Source organism: Garra rufa, chromosome 2, assembly GCF_049309525.1.
Source record: "Garra rufa chromosome 2, GarRuf1.0, whole genome shotgun sequence".
Taxonomy (NCBI): Eukaryota; Metazoa; Chordata; class Actinopteri; order Cypriniformes; family Cyprinidae; genus Garra; species Garra rufa.
In genome coordinates, this window is record NC_133362.1 from 14,307,479 (window position 1) to 14,322,165 (window position 14,687).

Genomic DNA, 14,687 nt, shown 5'->3' on the forward strand with positions numbered 1-14,687 from the left:
CCTCACATCCTTGTTTTTTATTTGAATAAAATTCAACATGGCATTTACCCTGACTAAGGTCTATGGTTAAATTTATTCATTTAGTTTTTCCTAAATGTAGGAATGTTTTTTGAGTGTGCCAGGTTCTTAATGTGTCTGATTGTGTGTTTATGAAGGTTGAAAGGTTTAATTAGGTTCTTATTAATTTTTTGAAGTATTAAGGTTGATAAACGCCACAATGTCACAATATTTAAGCAAAGATGTGTCTTATATTTTCAGGATGATGAAGATAAGTGCATGCTAAAGATATCCTCTATTATTCTCTCTGAAGCCTTAAAAGTCCAATGGGTATGGCATGATACGGGGACAGCAGAATGAATATATAAAACTTGTTCAAAGAGTTTAAATACTGCTCTTTGTATTTGTACTAATAAATCTCTAGTGTGTATGTATATAGCATTTATTTCTTCTACATTGTATAGCAGTGAAGTCTCAGTCAGTCTTTATTGGGTCAAAGTACAGAAGAAAGCATAAAGAGTCAGAAAAAAAGTATGAATTAATAGTAAAAACCATCATGGTTTCAGAACAGCTCAAATAATACATGAATGCATTTATTCTTTTAATTCTCTGATCATATAAAGCACAAAGAAAGCTATTAGATTTATGCACAGAACACTGCATTCTCCGTATTCTTTTCCCCAGAGAGAATAGCATGTGGGTAGTTGTATGTTATAGTTGGTCTGCCTACACTCTTCCATAAAATATGATCAAATGCAGACTTCAATAGAAAGAAAACTTTGACAACTTTTGAAGATGTAGTCAAAGCAGCAGCACATTAACAACACGGCTGGTGTGAACGCGTATTGTTTGCTTTGAATTGTAATGCTTTTCAAAGGTGTTCAGATTTTTGAGGAGACCTTGAGGGAAGCAACCAACGATATAAGACTTTGAGAATATTTCAACAGTTCCTGTATTGCTGAGGAACTTGGTTAAAAACATTTATGACAGGAATAACAATGTAATGAATCAGATGGTCATAATGCTTCTGTAAAGCAAAGTGTAGTTCCTGTTGGAAGTGCAAAAATATCTCTGGAAACATAAATATCACATAGGAGTAATGTGCAAAGAGCTAAAAGCTAAAAGCTTGATAAAATTAAACAGTTAAACATTCCAACAGTACAAACATGGAAATGATTCAGACAGAATATAAAATCTAAAAGAGACATAAACAAATTTTGCAACTCTTATAATGTCACACAGCAATATTACAAATAAAACAAAGTTTCCAAAGTTCACTTTATAAAGTGCTGAACTGTGACATTTCAAAAGGGAAAAATGGCTTCCTCTGGAGTTATTGCATTTGTGGGAATTTATGACCAAAAACAGTCATAGTAGACTTCATCCTCAGTTCATTGCACTAAAAGAAAATAAAGATTTTTTATGCCCTAACAATGCACATCTGAATTAAACTGAGAGGTGAGTATGTTAGATAGAGTTGGCAAGTGAGGAAAATCAATATAAAATGTTATAATTGCAGAGTGTTTCTAATGGTCTCGATGCAAGCTGCGACCCTTGGCAAGACACGTCTCTGTCTTGCTTTTGCAGTTGATGGCAGTGGGTGTAATTATTAATACTGGCACAAAAATCTCAGAGTGAGACATACTGCAGTTGGAGATCTAAATTCTGCCAACTTGATTTTTCCCAAAAAGACATTGCTTGAAAGTGACATGTTGGCATTTCACAAGGGAATAGAGCTTTCTGATACTGATCATAAAATCATTTGGGAACTTATTTTACTGGTCAAACCTCAGCTTCCTGTGAACATGAGTCACTTGCTCATGTGGGCATGGTCATGTTTTTTGTTTTTTGTTTTTTAATCTGAATCTACATCAAGAACGTTTTTATTACTTAGAGAATGTATTCGATTTGAAATCTTACATTTCTGTTACATTACAATTTTTTTTTCGAACCAATCGCCTGAGCCATAAATGTGATTACACGAGCTAAAAGAAAAGGATGTCATGACAGTGCGCTGCAAGAATGCACACAGTCACAACTCTTTAGCAACTCTATTAAGCTGTAAATATTAAAAATTAAATAATATTATTGGTTCAAGCCACTGGCTATTTGTGTTAAAGGGGTCATCGGATGGCCATTTTCACAAGTTGATATGTGTCACAAGGAGGGTCAGAGACGTTCGGATCCATTCGCAGCATTTATTCAAACAAACAAACACAAAAGGGCAGGCAGAAATCGTGGTCAAACACAGGCAGAAGGTCGGGGCTGGCAGCTATCATCAAAACACGGGGAGTAGTCCAGGAATCAAACACAGGAAATCAAACACGGGAATAAACGCTCGGAAATAATGACCAGAAGGAACAATAAGACTTCGCAGAGTGGCTGTGTGTGTGAGAAGCTTAAATGCAGTCAGTGTGATGAGGTGCAGCTGTGAGCGGTAATCAGTAAAGTGAGAGCAGGTGAATGCAGTGATTAGTGCAGTGGCTTGTGGGGAATGAAGTCCATGAAGTGTGGTGCAAGAGTTCATGATGACAAGATAGACCAGATACGTGACAGAGCCCCTCCCCAAGGAGTGGCTTCCAGACGCTCTAACCACCTAATACAACCTGGAGGGTGGTGGAGCGGAGGCGGAATAGGGGGAGGGATGGAGGGCCAGGTCCATGTAGGGGTACTGGAACCACGAACTGAGGCGGAGCCGACGGAGGGAGAAGCCATGGCGGAGGAAGGGTTGGCTCCTGCATGGGGCCGACCGACGGAGGTGGAGCCGGTGGAGCCCGAGGCGGAACCGGAGAGTCGATGGTCCTGGGCGACACAGAGGATCCGGAGGACCAAGGCGGAACCCAAGGCTCTGGCGACCCTGGCGGAGATGGAGGTCCGGAGGTACGCAACAGAGCCGGAGTGACAGAGGATCGAGGCTGTGCCCACGGGAGGGAGGAGGTCCACAGAGCCGGCAGGACGGAGTGACGAGGCGCAGCCGGAGGAGTAGAGTCCAGAGGCGAAGGTGGGGCGACGACTGACCGGGGCGGAGCTGGAGAGACGATGGAGCCCGGAGGAGCTGGTGGGCCGACGGCCGACAACGGAGACGAGGGAGCACAGAGCCAGGGTGGAGCTGCAGGGTCGGAGGGCCGAGGTGGAGTCCAGGACTCTGAGACTGGAGGTGATGGTGAGGGATCCTTCAGTCTGGACACCGATGGAGACTGGCAGTCCCACTGCAAGTCCTCTGCATCGAAGGTGGGATGTGGGTGAGCAGAGGGACTGTCAGGAGACAGAGGTGGCGGGACTGGAGCAGCAGGGAGGGTGGGTGGGAACAGTCTATGCATGAGCTCCGTGACCAGAACCGGGCAGACAGGAATCTCAGGACGACTGGATGGAACCAGCGGAGGTTCTGGAAGGCTGGGCGGAACCAGCGGAGACTCTGGAAGGCCGGGCGGGACCAGCGGAGGCTCTGGAAGGCCGGGCGGGACCAGCGGAGGCTCTGGAAGGCCGGGCGGGACCAGCGGAGGCTCTGGAAGGCCGGGCGGGACCAGCGGAGGCTCTGGAAGGCCGGGCGGGACCAGCGGAGGCTCTGGAAGGCCGGGCGGGACCAGCGGAGGCTCTGGAAGGCCGGGCTGAACCAGCGGAGGCTCTGGAAGGCCGGGCTGAACCAGCGGAGGCTCTGGAAGGCCGGGCTGAACCAGCGGAGGCTCTGGAAGGCCGGGCTGAACCAGCGGAGGCTCTGGAAGGCCGGGCGGAACCACCGGAGGCTCTGGAAGGCTGGGCGGAACCAGCGGAGACTCTGGAAGGCTGGTTGGGAGACCAGCTGCTCGAGCCGACAGCAGCGGTGGGTCCTCCACGCTAGACATTAATCTTTGCCAAACCGTGGTAAAGTGTGGGTGCTGTGGTTCAGGACTAGCAGACATCTTGTGCTGTGGCTCAGGGTTAACAGAAATCTTGTGCTGTGGCTCAGGACTAGCAGACATCTTGTGCTGTGGCTCAGGGTTAACAGAAATCTTGTGCTGTGGCTTTGGGCTGGCAGACATCTTGTGTTGTGACCCTTCAAGTACTCCCACAGTGAACGGAGATCCACAATATAATAAAACAAAGTCAATAAATTGTGCGAGTGTCCAACTAGGGTCCTCATCGGGTAAGCATAAACTGATGTCAGTGTCCAACCCGCTCCAAAAACATTCCTTTAACATAAATTCGTCACAAGGTGCCAGGTGACTGTACGTAATAAATTCCTCAACATAACATTCGATAGGACGGCCATCTTGAAAAATGGAGCAGAGGGAACTTACGGGGTTGGACAAACTTTCTGCTGGATCCTTGTAATGGCGAAGTCTTCTGTCACAAGGAGGGTCAGAGACGTTCGGATCCATTCGCAGCATTTATTCAAACAAACAAACAAACACAAAGGGGCAGGCAGAAATCGTGGTCAAACACAGGCAGAAGGTCGGGGCTGGCAGCTATCATTAAAACACGGGGAGTAGTCCAGGAATCAAACACAGGAAATCAAACACGGGAATAAACGCTCGGAAATAATAACCAGAAGGAACAATAAGACTTCGCAGAGTGGCTGTGTGTGTGAGAAGCTTAAATGCAGTCAGTGTGATGAGGTGCAGCTGTGAGCGGTAATCAGTAAAGTGAGAGCAGGTGAATGCAGTGATTAGTGCAGTGGCTTGTGGGGAATGAAGTCCATGAAGTGTGGTGCAAGAGTTCATGATGACAGGATAGACCAGATACGTGACAATATGATTCTTTAGGTTCTTAATGAAAAGTCTATAACATGCTTTGGTTAAAATTTCTCAATGGTCGTGTAAAAAACACCCTTTTTACCTTGAATAAAATTGTTCAGTTGCAGCAGTGTACAAATGGAAATGATCAACAGACAAATAAACTAAACTAAACTAAGATAAAATAACTTTATTTAGGAAGACAGGTCATTTTTATACATACAATATCAAGCCTGGATGTCTCGGACATTCAAACAAATTATTCAAAAGTTATGTGCTACCTTATATACAGTAGATAGGAAAGAAAACTATTTTTTGTTTGTGAGGTTACTTATGAGAAAGATGCATATGTGCTTATATATTTAGCTGTGGTTTCAGTTTCACACATGAAATAATATCAGCAAAGTGTAAATGTGCAAAAGAGGAAGGAAGTGAAGTACAACTATTTGAGAGAAAAGAGGACAGAGAGTGAGGCCTTGAAATGATAAAATATAACTTTAATGTTAATGTTTAAGATTTGTAATGTTTTCTAAAGAAATCTCTTTTGCTCACCAAGCCTGCATTTATTTGATCCAAAGTACAGCAAAAACAGTACAATTCTGAAATGTATTTGAATATTTGAATTTATTTTAACATGTAATTTTTAGCCTCATTACTTCAGTCACATGATCCTTCAGAAATCATTCTAATATTCTGATGTGCTGCTCAAAAAAACTATTATGCTGAGTAGAAGTTTTTCAGGTTTCACTGATGAATAAAAAGTTCAGAAGAACAGCATTTATCTGAAATGGAAATCTTTTGTAACATTATAAATGTCTTTATCATCACTTTTGAACAATTGAAAGCATTTCTGCTAAATGAAAGTATTAATTTCTAGAATTTCTTTCCCAATATATATATATATATATATATTGACTCCAGGCTTTTGAATGGGATAGTGTTTAATGTTACAAAAGCTTTTTATTTCAGATAAATGCTGATCTTTGGATCTTTATATTCATCAAAGAATTCGAAAAAAATCTACTCAACAGTTTTATATATTGATAATAATAATAACAGCAAATCAGCATATTAGAATCATTTCTAAAGGATCATGTGACACTGAAGACTGGAGTAATGATGCTGAAAATTTAGCTTTGATCACAAAAATAAATTACATTTTAAAATATATTCAAATAGTATATTAAACAGTAAAAATATTTCACAGTATCACTGCTTTTGCTTTATTTTGGATCAAATAAATGCAGCCTTGTTGAACAGAAGAGAGCAGACGGTAGATTCAAATAAAAATCAGTCCAGCAGACATGAAAATGATCAACAGACAAACAAAAGTCAGGAGCCATAAGACTAGACTAAAAGTATATGCCAAATGTCTTCTGATTATAAATGAACAATGAGACAATGGTGCCACCATAGATCTAATTATATGGCCTTTTGTAAGAGTTTGGCATAGTTTCTTAGTTCCTTGTCCAAAGTGTATTTCAAATACACAACCAGGGGGAAATCTTCAATCACAGTCTAGAGTGGAGCTTGTTGCTTTCTCTGTCCGATACGATCTGCTCCTCACTCTCCTCAGGCAGGGCAAGTACTTCCCAGCGGCGGCACGGAAGTCTCTGCGGAGAAAGATGTAAAACACAGGATCCAGCAAGCTGTTAAGGCTCAGAAAGCCTCGTCCTACCTGATAGGGCACAAACACAGCCTTTTCCCAAATGCACGGACTGCTGTGTATCAGCAGTCCGACGTACTTCACACAGCCGATGAAATGATAGGGCCCCAGCACCGTGACAAATACGGCCACCAGTAGGGTGAGCAGACCCCTGATACTCCTCTTCTCCTCGGATAAAAGCGAGTTGATTGCCATCAGCGAGCGGACGGTCTCTCTGTGGAGACCAACAATGAAGCTCAGGGGTATGATGAAGGACACAAGCAGTGTAATCAGCCTGTAGGTGATAAAACTGCCCTCGGAGGGATACTTCTCGATACAAAGAGTGTAATTTTCCTGCTTGGGAAAGAGCTTGTCGAACGCGATGGCAGGTGGCACCGCAATTAGAATCCAAATGCTGAGTGCTATCCAGCGAGCAAACCTCAAGTTACGGAGATGCTTGAAACTGAGAGGCCTGGCAATGGCCAGGTGACGCTCTAGAGCGATGATACACATGAAGAAGATGCCCGCGTAAATGCTAATGTAAAAAAACATACCCATGAACTGACAGCTCCGGGGCCCGAAGCGCCAGTAGTGTCCGCTAGCATAGTAATCCATCCATAAAGGCAAAGTCAGGAGTTGAATTAGATCTGCGATCAATAGGTTGATGACGTACACGGGTAGAACATTCTCTGATTGGATGAGTCTGTAGAGCCCAAAGAGCGCCAACAGGTTTAAAGGTGTGCCGATGACAAAGAACATCCCGTACAGGACGGGAAGGAAGATGGCGTCTTGACTGAAGTCGATCCCGCAAGCATTTCCCACAACGGCTGAGGCGCTCAGGTTGGTGAGGGCACTAACATTGAACTGGTTCTTCATCTTTTGTCTAGAACAGAGTGGTATTGTGGTGTTTATATGGTTTCGCATCCTATTCACAAAACTGCCAGCAGCAACATTTTATGTAACAGTTTCATTTTTAAACGAAGCACCGGCTAAATATATGCACCATTATATATGGGAAATAAACATTTACAGAACAAGCTATTCAAAACACTTTAGGGGGAATTCACTTAGAATGAATTGCAGCATTTTAGTTCCCAATGCGGAATCATTCAAATCAGGTAACGGCTCAAATATGCCCACAAGCAGTGAATTTACATTTATGCATTTGACAGATGCTTTTACCTAAAGCGACTACATACCTTGGAATCAAACCCATTAGAATAAATTTTATCAGCGGTTTAATTTAATGCAATGCACATTTAGTGCCTGGTTTAACTGCATTGCACTTGGTTAATGAAAAAACCCACATATTTACATAAGTGGCAAAACTCTTCAGTGAATTCCCCCTTAAAAATTTTCATTAGTCTAATAAGTCTAATAACCTAAATCCAAAGGATAAATGTGACCCTGGACCACAAAACCAGTCATAAGCGTCAATTTATCAAAATTGAGATTTATACATAAATAATAAATAAGTTTTCCATTGATGTACGGTCTGTTAGGATAGGACAATATTTTGCCGAGATACAACTATTTGAAAATCTGGATTCTGAGGGTGCAAAATAATCTAAATGTTGAGAAAAAATAACCTTTCAATTTGTCCAAATGAAGTTCCCCTTCAGTCGAATCACTTCGACGTTACATGGGAATTCGCTTAGAATCCAATCATCTCTGAGCCTTATACAAAAGGCCAATGAAAATTGGCGAGTGGCATTTGCATGACGCGCCACGCCCCGTACATACGGGTATAAATAGCGACGTCATGCGCCAGTCAGACAGCTTCTTCGCTTCAGATCTGTCTGATGTTGAGCCTGCTGTTTTCTCTCTACGAGACTTCTAGACAAAACTACAAAGAGTTCTTCAAAAAGAGTTCCTGCTCTCTCTCCTGACGTGCTGCCAAGACTAAAAGAGCTTTCTGTTTGGCGGCCGTCAGCGATCTCCTGCGGGCTGCCGTTTTCACGGCCATTACAGCCGCACTGCATTCCAGCGAGAAAGTCCCGTTGAGTGCACAGCCGCCCCGCGGCTTTTTCCCTGGGCAGACCGGGAGCTAAAAGAGCAATTTCTCGCGGCCGCAAGACGTTCTTTTCAGAATGGCTTTTCGGCCGTGCGCTTCAGGATGCGGTAGTTTCCTCCCTCCTGCGGACGGACATGATCACTGCCTCACGTGTTTGGGGAGTGAGCACGCTGAGGCAGCGTTCATGGATGGTGAATGCATTCATTGCGAATGCATGACCATGAGCACGCTGAAGTCCCGCCGCTCGTTCGCGAGGCGGCTCCCCCCGCCTTCCTCTCGCGGTCTGTCGTTAAGCCGTCAATGCTTTTCGGCCACCGCGGCGAGACGCGGGGGGGACTTAACTGTCACCGTGCAGAACGCACCGCCGGCCCAGAAAGCCCTGCGGTCTTCTGTCACACAGCGTGGTCCCGTCGAGTTCCCGGAGCAGTACGCTTCCCCGCCCAGCGGGCTGAGCGTCTCCTTCGGTGCTCCTGCGGAGGATGAGATGTCGACCGCAGCATCAGAGGGAGAGTCGGTTGGCGAGGCGGACGCTTCGGCGGCGCGGCCCCCTCCAGAGGTGGCCGCTCCGTCTGAGGTGGACGTCGAGCTATCGACTATGCTCCTCCGGGCCGCCAGGGGGATCGGTTTGGAGGTGCCCCAGGCGCCCCCGGCCGATCCTTCTAGGCTGGATGATTGGTTCCTGGGGAGGGCCCCCGCGGCTCCACCTCGCCCCCCCTCGGTCCCATTCTTCCCGGAGCTGCACGAGGAGCTGACTAGATCCTGGCGGGCCCCCTTCTCATCACGGCCCCGCCCCAGCTCCTCTCCCCTCGCCACCCTCGATGGCGGGGCAGCCAGGGGGTATGCAGCGATTCCCCGGGTCGAGCGCGCTGTGGCGGTGCACTTGTGCCCACGCGGCGCTGCCACCTGGAGGGATCGTCCGCATCTCCCGTCCAGGGCGTGCGAGCGCTCGTCCGCCCTTGCGGGCCGCGTTTACCACGCCGCTGGACAGGCCGCCACCGCCCTGCATGCTATGGCGATCCTCCAAGTGTATCAGGCCCAGGCCCTGAAACAGCTGCATGAGGGTGGTCCCGACCAGGGGGTTATGGAAGAACTCCGCGCCGCCACCGACTTCGCCCTACGGGCGACGAAGGTCACGGCGCGTTCCCTTGGTCAGGTGATGTCCACAGCCGTGGTCCAGGAGCGACACCTATGGCTCACTCTGGCCCAGATGGCAGACGTCGACAAGGCTCGCTTTCTTGACGCTCCTATCTCCCAGAGTGGCCTATTCGGCGACACTGTCGAGGACTTTGCCCAGCAGTTCTCGGCAGTCCAGAAGCAGCGGGAGGCCATTCAACACATCTTGCCCCGCCGCGAGTCTAAACCCATCCCGCCGCCGGTGGCTCAGCCTCCCCCCGCTCGTCGCCGAGGGCGCCCCCCCGCGGCCCCCACCAAACCTGCTCCGTCGCCTGCTGAACCCAAGAAGGAGACGGCCCGACGTCGAGCCGGCCGCGGGGGTGCGGCGCCGCCCGCCTCTCAGGGACCTGCAAAGAACACCCGCAAAAGAGCCGCGAAACGTCCCTGACGCGGGCAACCCGGAGGTGGAGAAGTTTGTTCTTCAGGGGACGAGAACATCTACGTCCCCGCTCCCGCTGGAGGGCCGGGGGTTGTTGTGCACTTTAACGCTGCCGCCGGCCCACGGGTCGGCGGTACCCACAACTTCAATAAAAGAGCAATTTCCTTCACCTCCGGGGCCTCGGCCCCGTGTTCCCGTTCCGGGCGGCACCAGGATGCCCTCTCGGAGCCGGACTCGGAGCTGTCTTTCGCCAGCGCGGGAACCTGGGAAGAAGGTAGGCCCTGCTCAGAGCAGCTTGTCTCCCCTTCCTGTTCCCCCCCTAGGCTGCCCCACCACGGTCACGTCGGTCAACGTTCCCTTGACACCCCTGTCGAGGCGCTTGGGGGCCTGGCTTCAGCTCCCCAGCCCCTCGCGGTGGTTGATACGGACGGTACGTCTCGGCTATGCGATTCAGTTCGCCAAAGCTCCGCCCAGGTACAGAGGTGTCCTTCACACTCGTGTCCACTCAGACACCCACGCCGCTGTCCTGCGTGCAGAGGTCGCAGTCCTACTGGCGAAGGATGCGATCGAGCTTGTCCCTCCAGCCGAGATGAGGTCAGGGTTTTACAGTCCCTACTTCATCGTGCCCAAAAAGAGTGGTGGGTTAAGACCCATCCTGGATCTCAGAGTCCTGAATCGGTCCCTTCTCAGGCTGCCGTTCAAGATGCTCACGACGAAGCGCATGCTCACATGCATTCGTCCCCAGGATTGGTTTGCAGCCATCGACCTGAAGGACGCGTACTTCCATGTCTCGATTCTTCCTCGCCACAGGCCCTTTCTTCGGTTTGCGTTCGAGGGTCGAGCATACCAGTACAAAGTTCTCCCATTCGGCCTGTCCCTCTCTCCTCGCGTTTTCACCAAGGTTGCGGAAGCGGCCCTGGCCCCTCTTTGGCTGTCAGGTTTCCGCATCCTCAACTATCTCGACGACTGGCTTCTGTTAGCCCACTCTCGAGAGGTGCTATGCGACCAGAGGGACCTGGTGCTTCAGCACCTCAGCCGCCTGGGCCTTCAGGTCAACCGAGAAAAGAGCAAACTCTCCCCAGTGCAGAGGATCTCTTTTCTCGGTGTGGAGCTGGACTCGGTCTCCATGACAGCCCGTCTCACCAACGAGCGCGCTCAGTCGGTGCTGAGATGTCTAGATTTATTCAGGCACAAGACAGCGGTTCCTCTAAAAACTTTTCAGAGGCTCCTGGGGCATATGGCAGCTGCGGCCGCGGTAACGCCGCTGGGGTTGCTTCATATGAGACCGCTTCAGCACTGGCTACACGACCGAGTCCCGAGACGGGCATGGCACCGTGGCACACTCCGGATTGGCGTTTCCCCGCAGTGTCGCCGCCTGTTCAGCCCGTGGTCAGACCCTGCCTTTCTCCAGGCCGGAGTACCCCTGGGGCAGGTGTCCAGGCACATCGTGGTTTACACGGATGCCTCCACCACGGGTTGGGGTGCTGTGTGCAACGGGCAAGCAGCTTCGGGCTCCTGGACAGGACCTCGACTGCAGTGGCACATCAATTGCCTCGAGTTGCTGGCTGTGCTTCTGGCCCTTCGTCGCTTCCGACCGACGTTGCGTCAGAAGCACGTACTTGTGCGTACCGACAGCACTGCGACTGTGGCTTATATCAACCGCCAGGGCGGCCTCCGCTCTCGTCGCATGTCACAACTCGCCCGCCGTCTGCTCCTCTGGAGTCAAACGTGGCTGAAATCGCTACGTGCCATTCACATTCCGGGGGAACTCAACCGTGCAGCCGATCAGCTCTCACGGCAGTCCACCCTCCCTGGAGAATGGCGACTCCACCCCGAGGCAGTCCAGCTGATTTGGAGGCATTTCGGGGAGGCCCAGATAGATCTGTTTGCCTCCCCCGAATCCTCCCACTGCCAGCAGTTCTTCTCCCTCAACGAGGTATCCCTCGGCAGGGACGCTCTGGCCCACAGCTGGCCTCCGGGGCCCAAGTACGCCTTTCCCCCAGTGAGCCTCCTTGCACAGACCCTGTGCAAGATCAGGGAGGACGAGGAGCAGGTTCTCCTGGTCGCCCCATACTGGCCTGCCAGGACCTGGTTCCCAGAACTCAATTCCCTCGCGGCAGCCCCTCCCTGGAAAATCCCCTTGAGGAAGGACCTTCTTTCTCAGGGGATGGGCACTATCTGGCACCCACGTCCCGATCTATGGAACTTGCACGTCTGGCTCCTGGACGGGACGCTTCAGACCTCGCCGGCCTTCCACAGGCCGTGGTAGAAACCATCACTCAGTCCCGAGCCCCCTCTACAAGGCAGGCGTACGCACTGAGGTGGGGTCTATTCGTCGACTGGTGTTCCTCACGAGAACAGGACCCACAGAGATGCACGATTGCAGTAGTGCTTTCCTTCCTGCAAGAGAAGTTGGAGCGCAGGCTGTCCCCTTCGACTCTCAAAGTGTATGTTGCCGCCATTGCCGCACATCACGATGCAGTGGATGGATCATCCCTAGGGAAGCACCCTCTGGTCGTGAGATTCCTCAGAGGCGCTAGGAGGATCAATCCTCCCAGACCGCGCCTCGTACCCTCTTGGGACCTCTCCGTCGCCCTCCAGGGCCTGCGGGGACCTCCCTTCGAGCCCCTCGCCTCAGTTGAGCTTAAGTTTCTGTCATTAAAGACAGCGCTCCTGACTGCGTTGGCCTCCATCAAGAGGGTGGGGGATCTGCAAGCTTTCTCTGTCGACGAAGCGTGCCTGGAGTTCGGGCCCGGCGATTCTCACGTCATCCTGAGACCCCGGCCCGGCTATGTGCCCAAGGTTCCCACCACGCCTTTCCGCGATCAGGTGGTGAACCTGCAAGCTCTGCCCTTGGAGGAGGCAGACCCAGCTTTAGCATCGTTGTGTCCAGTCCGTGCTCTGCGCACCTACGTAGACCGCACTCGGCACTTCAGACGCACCGAGCAGCTCTTTGTCTGCTTCGGAGGTCAGCAGAAAGGGAATGCTGTCTCCAAACAGAGGTTGGCGCATTGGGTGGTAGAAGCCATCTCCCTGTCTTACTTATATCAGGGAGAGCCTTGCCCCTTAGGCTTGCATGCCCACTCCACACGGAGTGTTGCATCTTCCTACGCGTTGGCACATGGCGCCTCATTAGCGGACATCTGCAGAGCTGCCGGCTGGGCGACACCTAATACCTTTGCCAGGTTTTACAACCTTCGCTTAGAGGCCGTCTCTTCCCGAGTTCTGACAGGTGACCGGGAGGACGGCTAGTGTCGGCTTGCTGCGCCATTCCCACGTGGATCCGTGCGCTATCTCCCAGTTTGTTCCCTCCGGCGAACCTGGGTCCTCCATGCCCCTCAGTCCGGGCTAGACGCGGAGTAGCTCTTGACTGTGCTCCTGCCGGGTCTCCTTCGCCCCGCAGGTTGTGGCTATTTTTCTCTATATTTTTCCAGGGGTCAACCAGTAGGCCCCTGTTTCCCTCGTATATCCCTAAAACCCCCTTATGGATATATTGAATTTCTTACTTTCACATGGACAGAATTCATGTCTCCGCCCCCCCAACCCCTGCTTCAGTTTCTGGCTTCCCTGGGGTCCCCCCCTTCTCGGGCCCCAGGGCGTTGGGAAGGTTACGTTAACGTCCGCCTGTTGACACGTCCGCCTGCCGGCACGTGGTCGTTGCGTAACGCGGCGCAGGGACGTGGCTTGTTCCATAGGGTCAGTTCCCATGTAACGTCGAAGTGATTCGACTGAAGGGGAACGTCTAGGTTACGTAGGTAACCCTCGTTCCCTGAAGGAGGGAACGGAGACGTTACATCCCCTGCCACGTCCCTGTCGTCGCGCTGACGCCGGCTCAATCCGGCTCCTCAGCGAAGAACCTGTCTGACTGGCGCATGACGTCGCTATTTATACCCGTATGTACGGGGCGTGGCGCGTCATGCAAATGCCACTCGCCAATTTTCATTGGCCTTTTGTATAAGGCTCAGAGATGATTGGATTCTAAGCGAATTCCCATGTAACGTCTCCGTTCCCTCCTTCAGGGAACGAGGGTTACCTACGTAACCTAGACGTTCTTAGCAATGCATATTACTAATCAAAAATTAAGTTTTGATATATTTACAGTAGGAAAAGTACTAAATATCTTCATGGAACATGATCTTTACTTAATATATGAATGATTTTCGGAATAAAAACACATACAATGTATTTTTGGCTATTGCTACAAATATACCCATGCTACTTAAGACTGGTTTTGTGATCCAGGGTCACAAATATAAATAAATCATAAATGTACTTACCTAATGTGTTCTGATGTGAAACGTGAGCTTTACTAAATAACTGCTGACCGCAGTGACAACTCAAGTCACTTCATTTCCTACAGGAACATGACTTTCTGATTCAGGGAAAATATTATAAAAAGCATAAAGATGAATATATTTCAGAGTGAATGAGCTCAGCACTTGACTAACTTCAACGAACGTACAAGAGGAAATGTGTCAGGAGGATGTTACTTATTGCAAGACTTCACCAATATTTAACCGACAACCAAACCACTTTTTTTTTCTTTTTCTTTTTTCTTGTGCCATGTTTGACCTGTAAATATAAACTGCTAAATCAGACAATCATCTGTACAAACAATGAAAACTACAAACCCATATATGAATATATTTATTTAAGAAAATGTATTTAAATCTGTTTAAAGACTATTTAAATTAATTTTACATTTTACTGTATATTTTACTTTTTCATCAAAATAATGAGTTTTACATATAAAAAGAATAATAATTT

The 14,687-nt window shown here is 49.2% G+C and overlaps 1 protein-coding gene across 1 annotated transcript; it reads right to left on the reverse strand.

Annotated features, from left to right (window-relative positions):
- Positions 1–5,177: 5,177 nt before the first annotated feature.
- Positions 5,178–14,342, reverse strand: LOC141326547 (G-protein coupled receptor 4). Its single transcript, XM_073835281.1, has 2 exons — positions 14,198–14,342; positions 5,178–7,237 (listed from the first exon to the last, which is right to left on the reverse strand). Exon 2 carries the CDS (start codon positions 7,228–7,230, stop codon positions 6,217–6,219), a length of 1,014 nt encoding a protein of 337 aa, XP_073691382.1. The 5' UTR covers positions 7,231–7,237; positions 14,198–14,342; the 3' UTR covers positions 5,178–6,216.
- Positions 14,343–14,687: the final 345 nt, after the last annotated feature.

Excerpts from the sequence above, each read along its gene's own strand:
- LOC141326547 (XM_073835281.1), bottom strand. The coding sequence starts at position 7,230 with ATGAAGAACCAGTTCAATGTTAGTGCCCTCACCAACCTGAGCGCCTCA.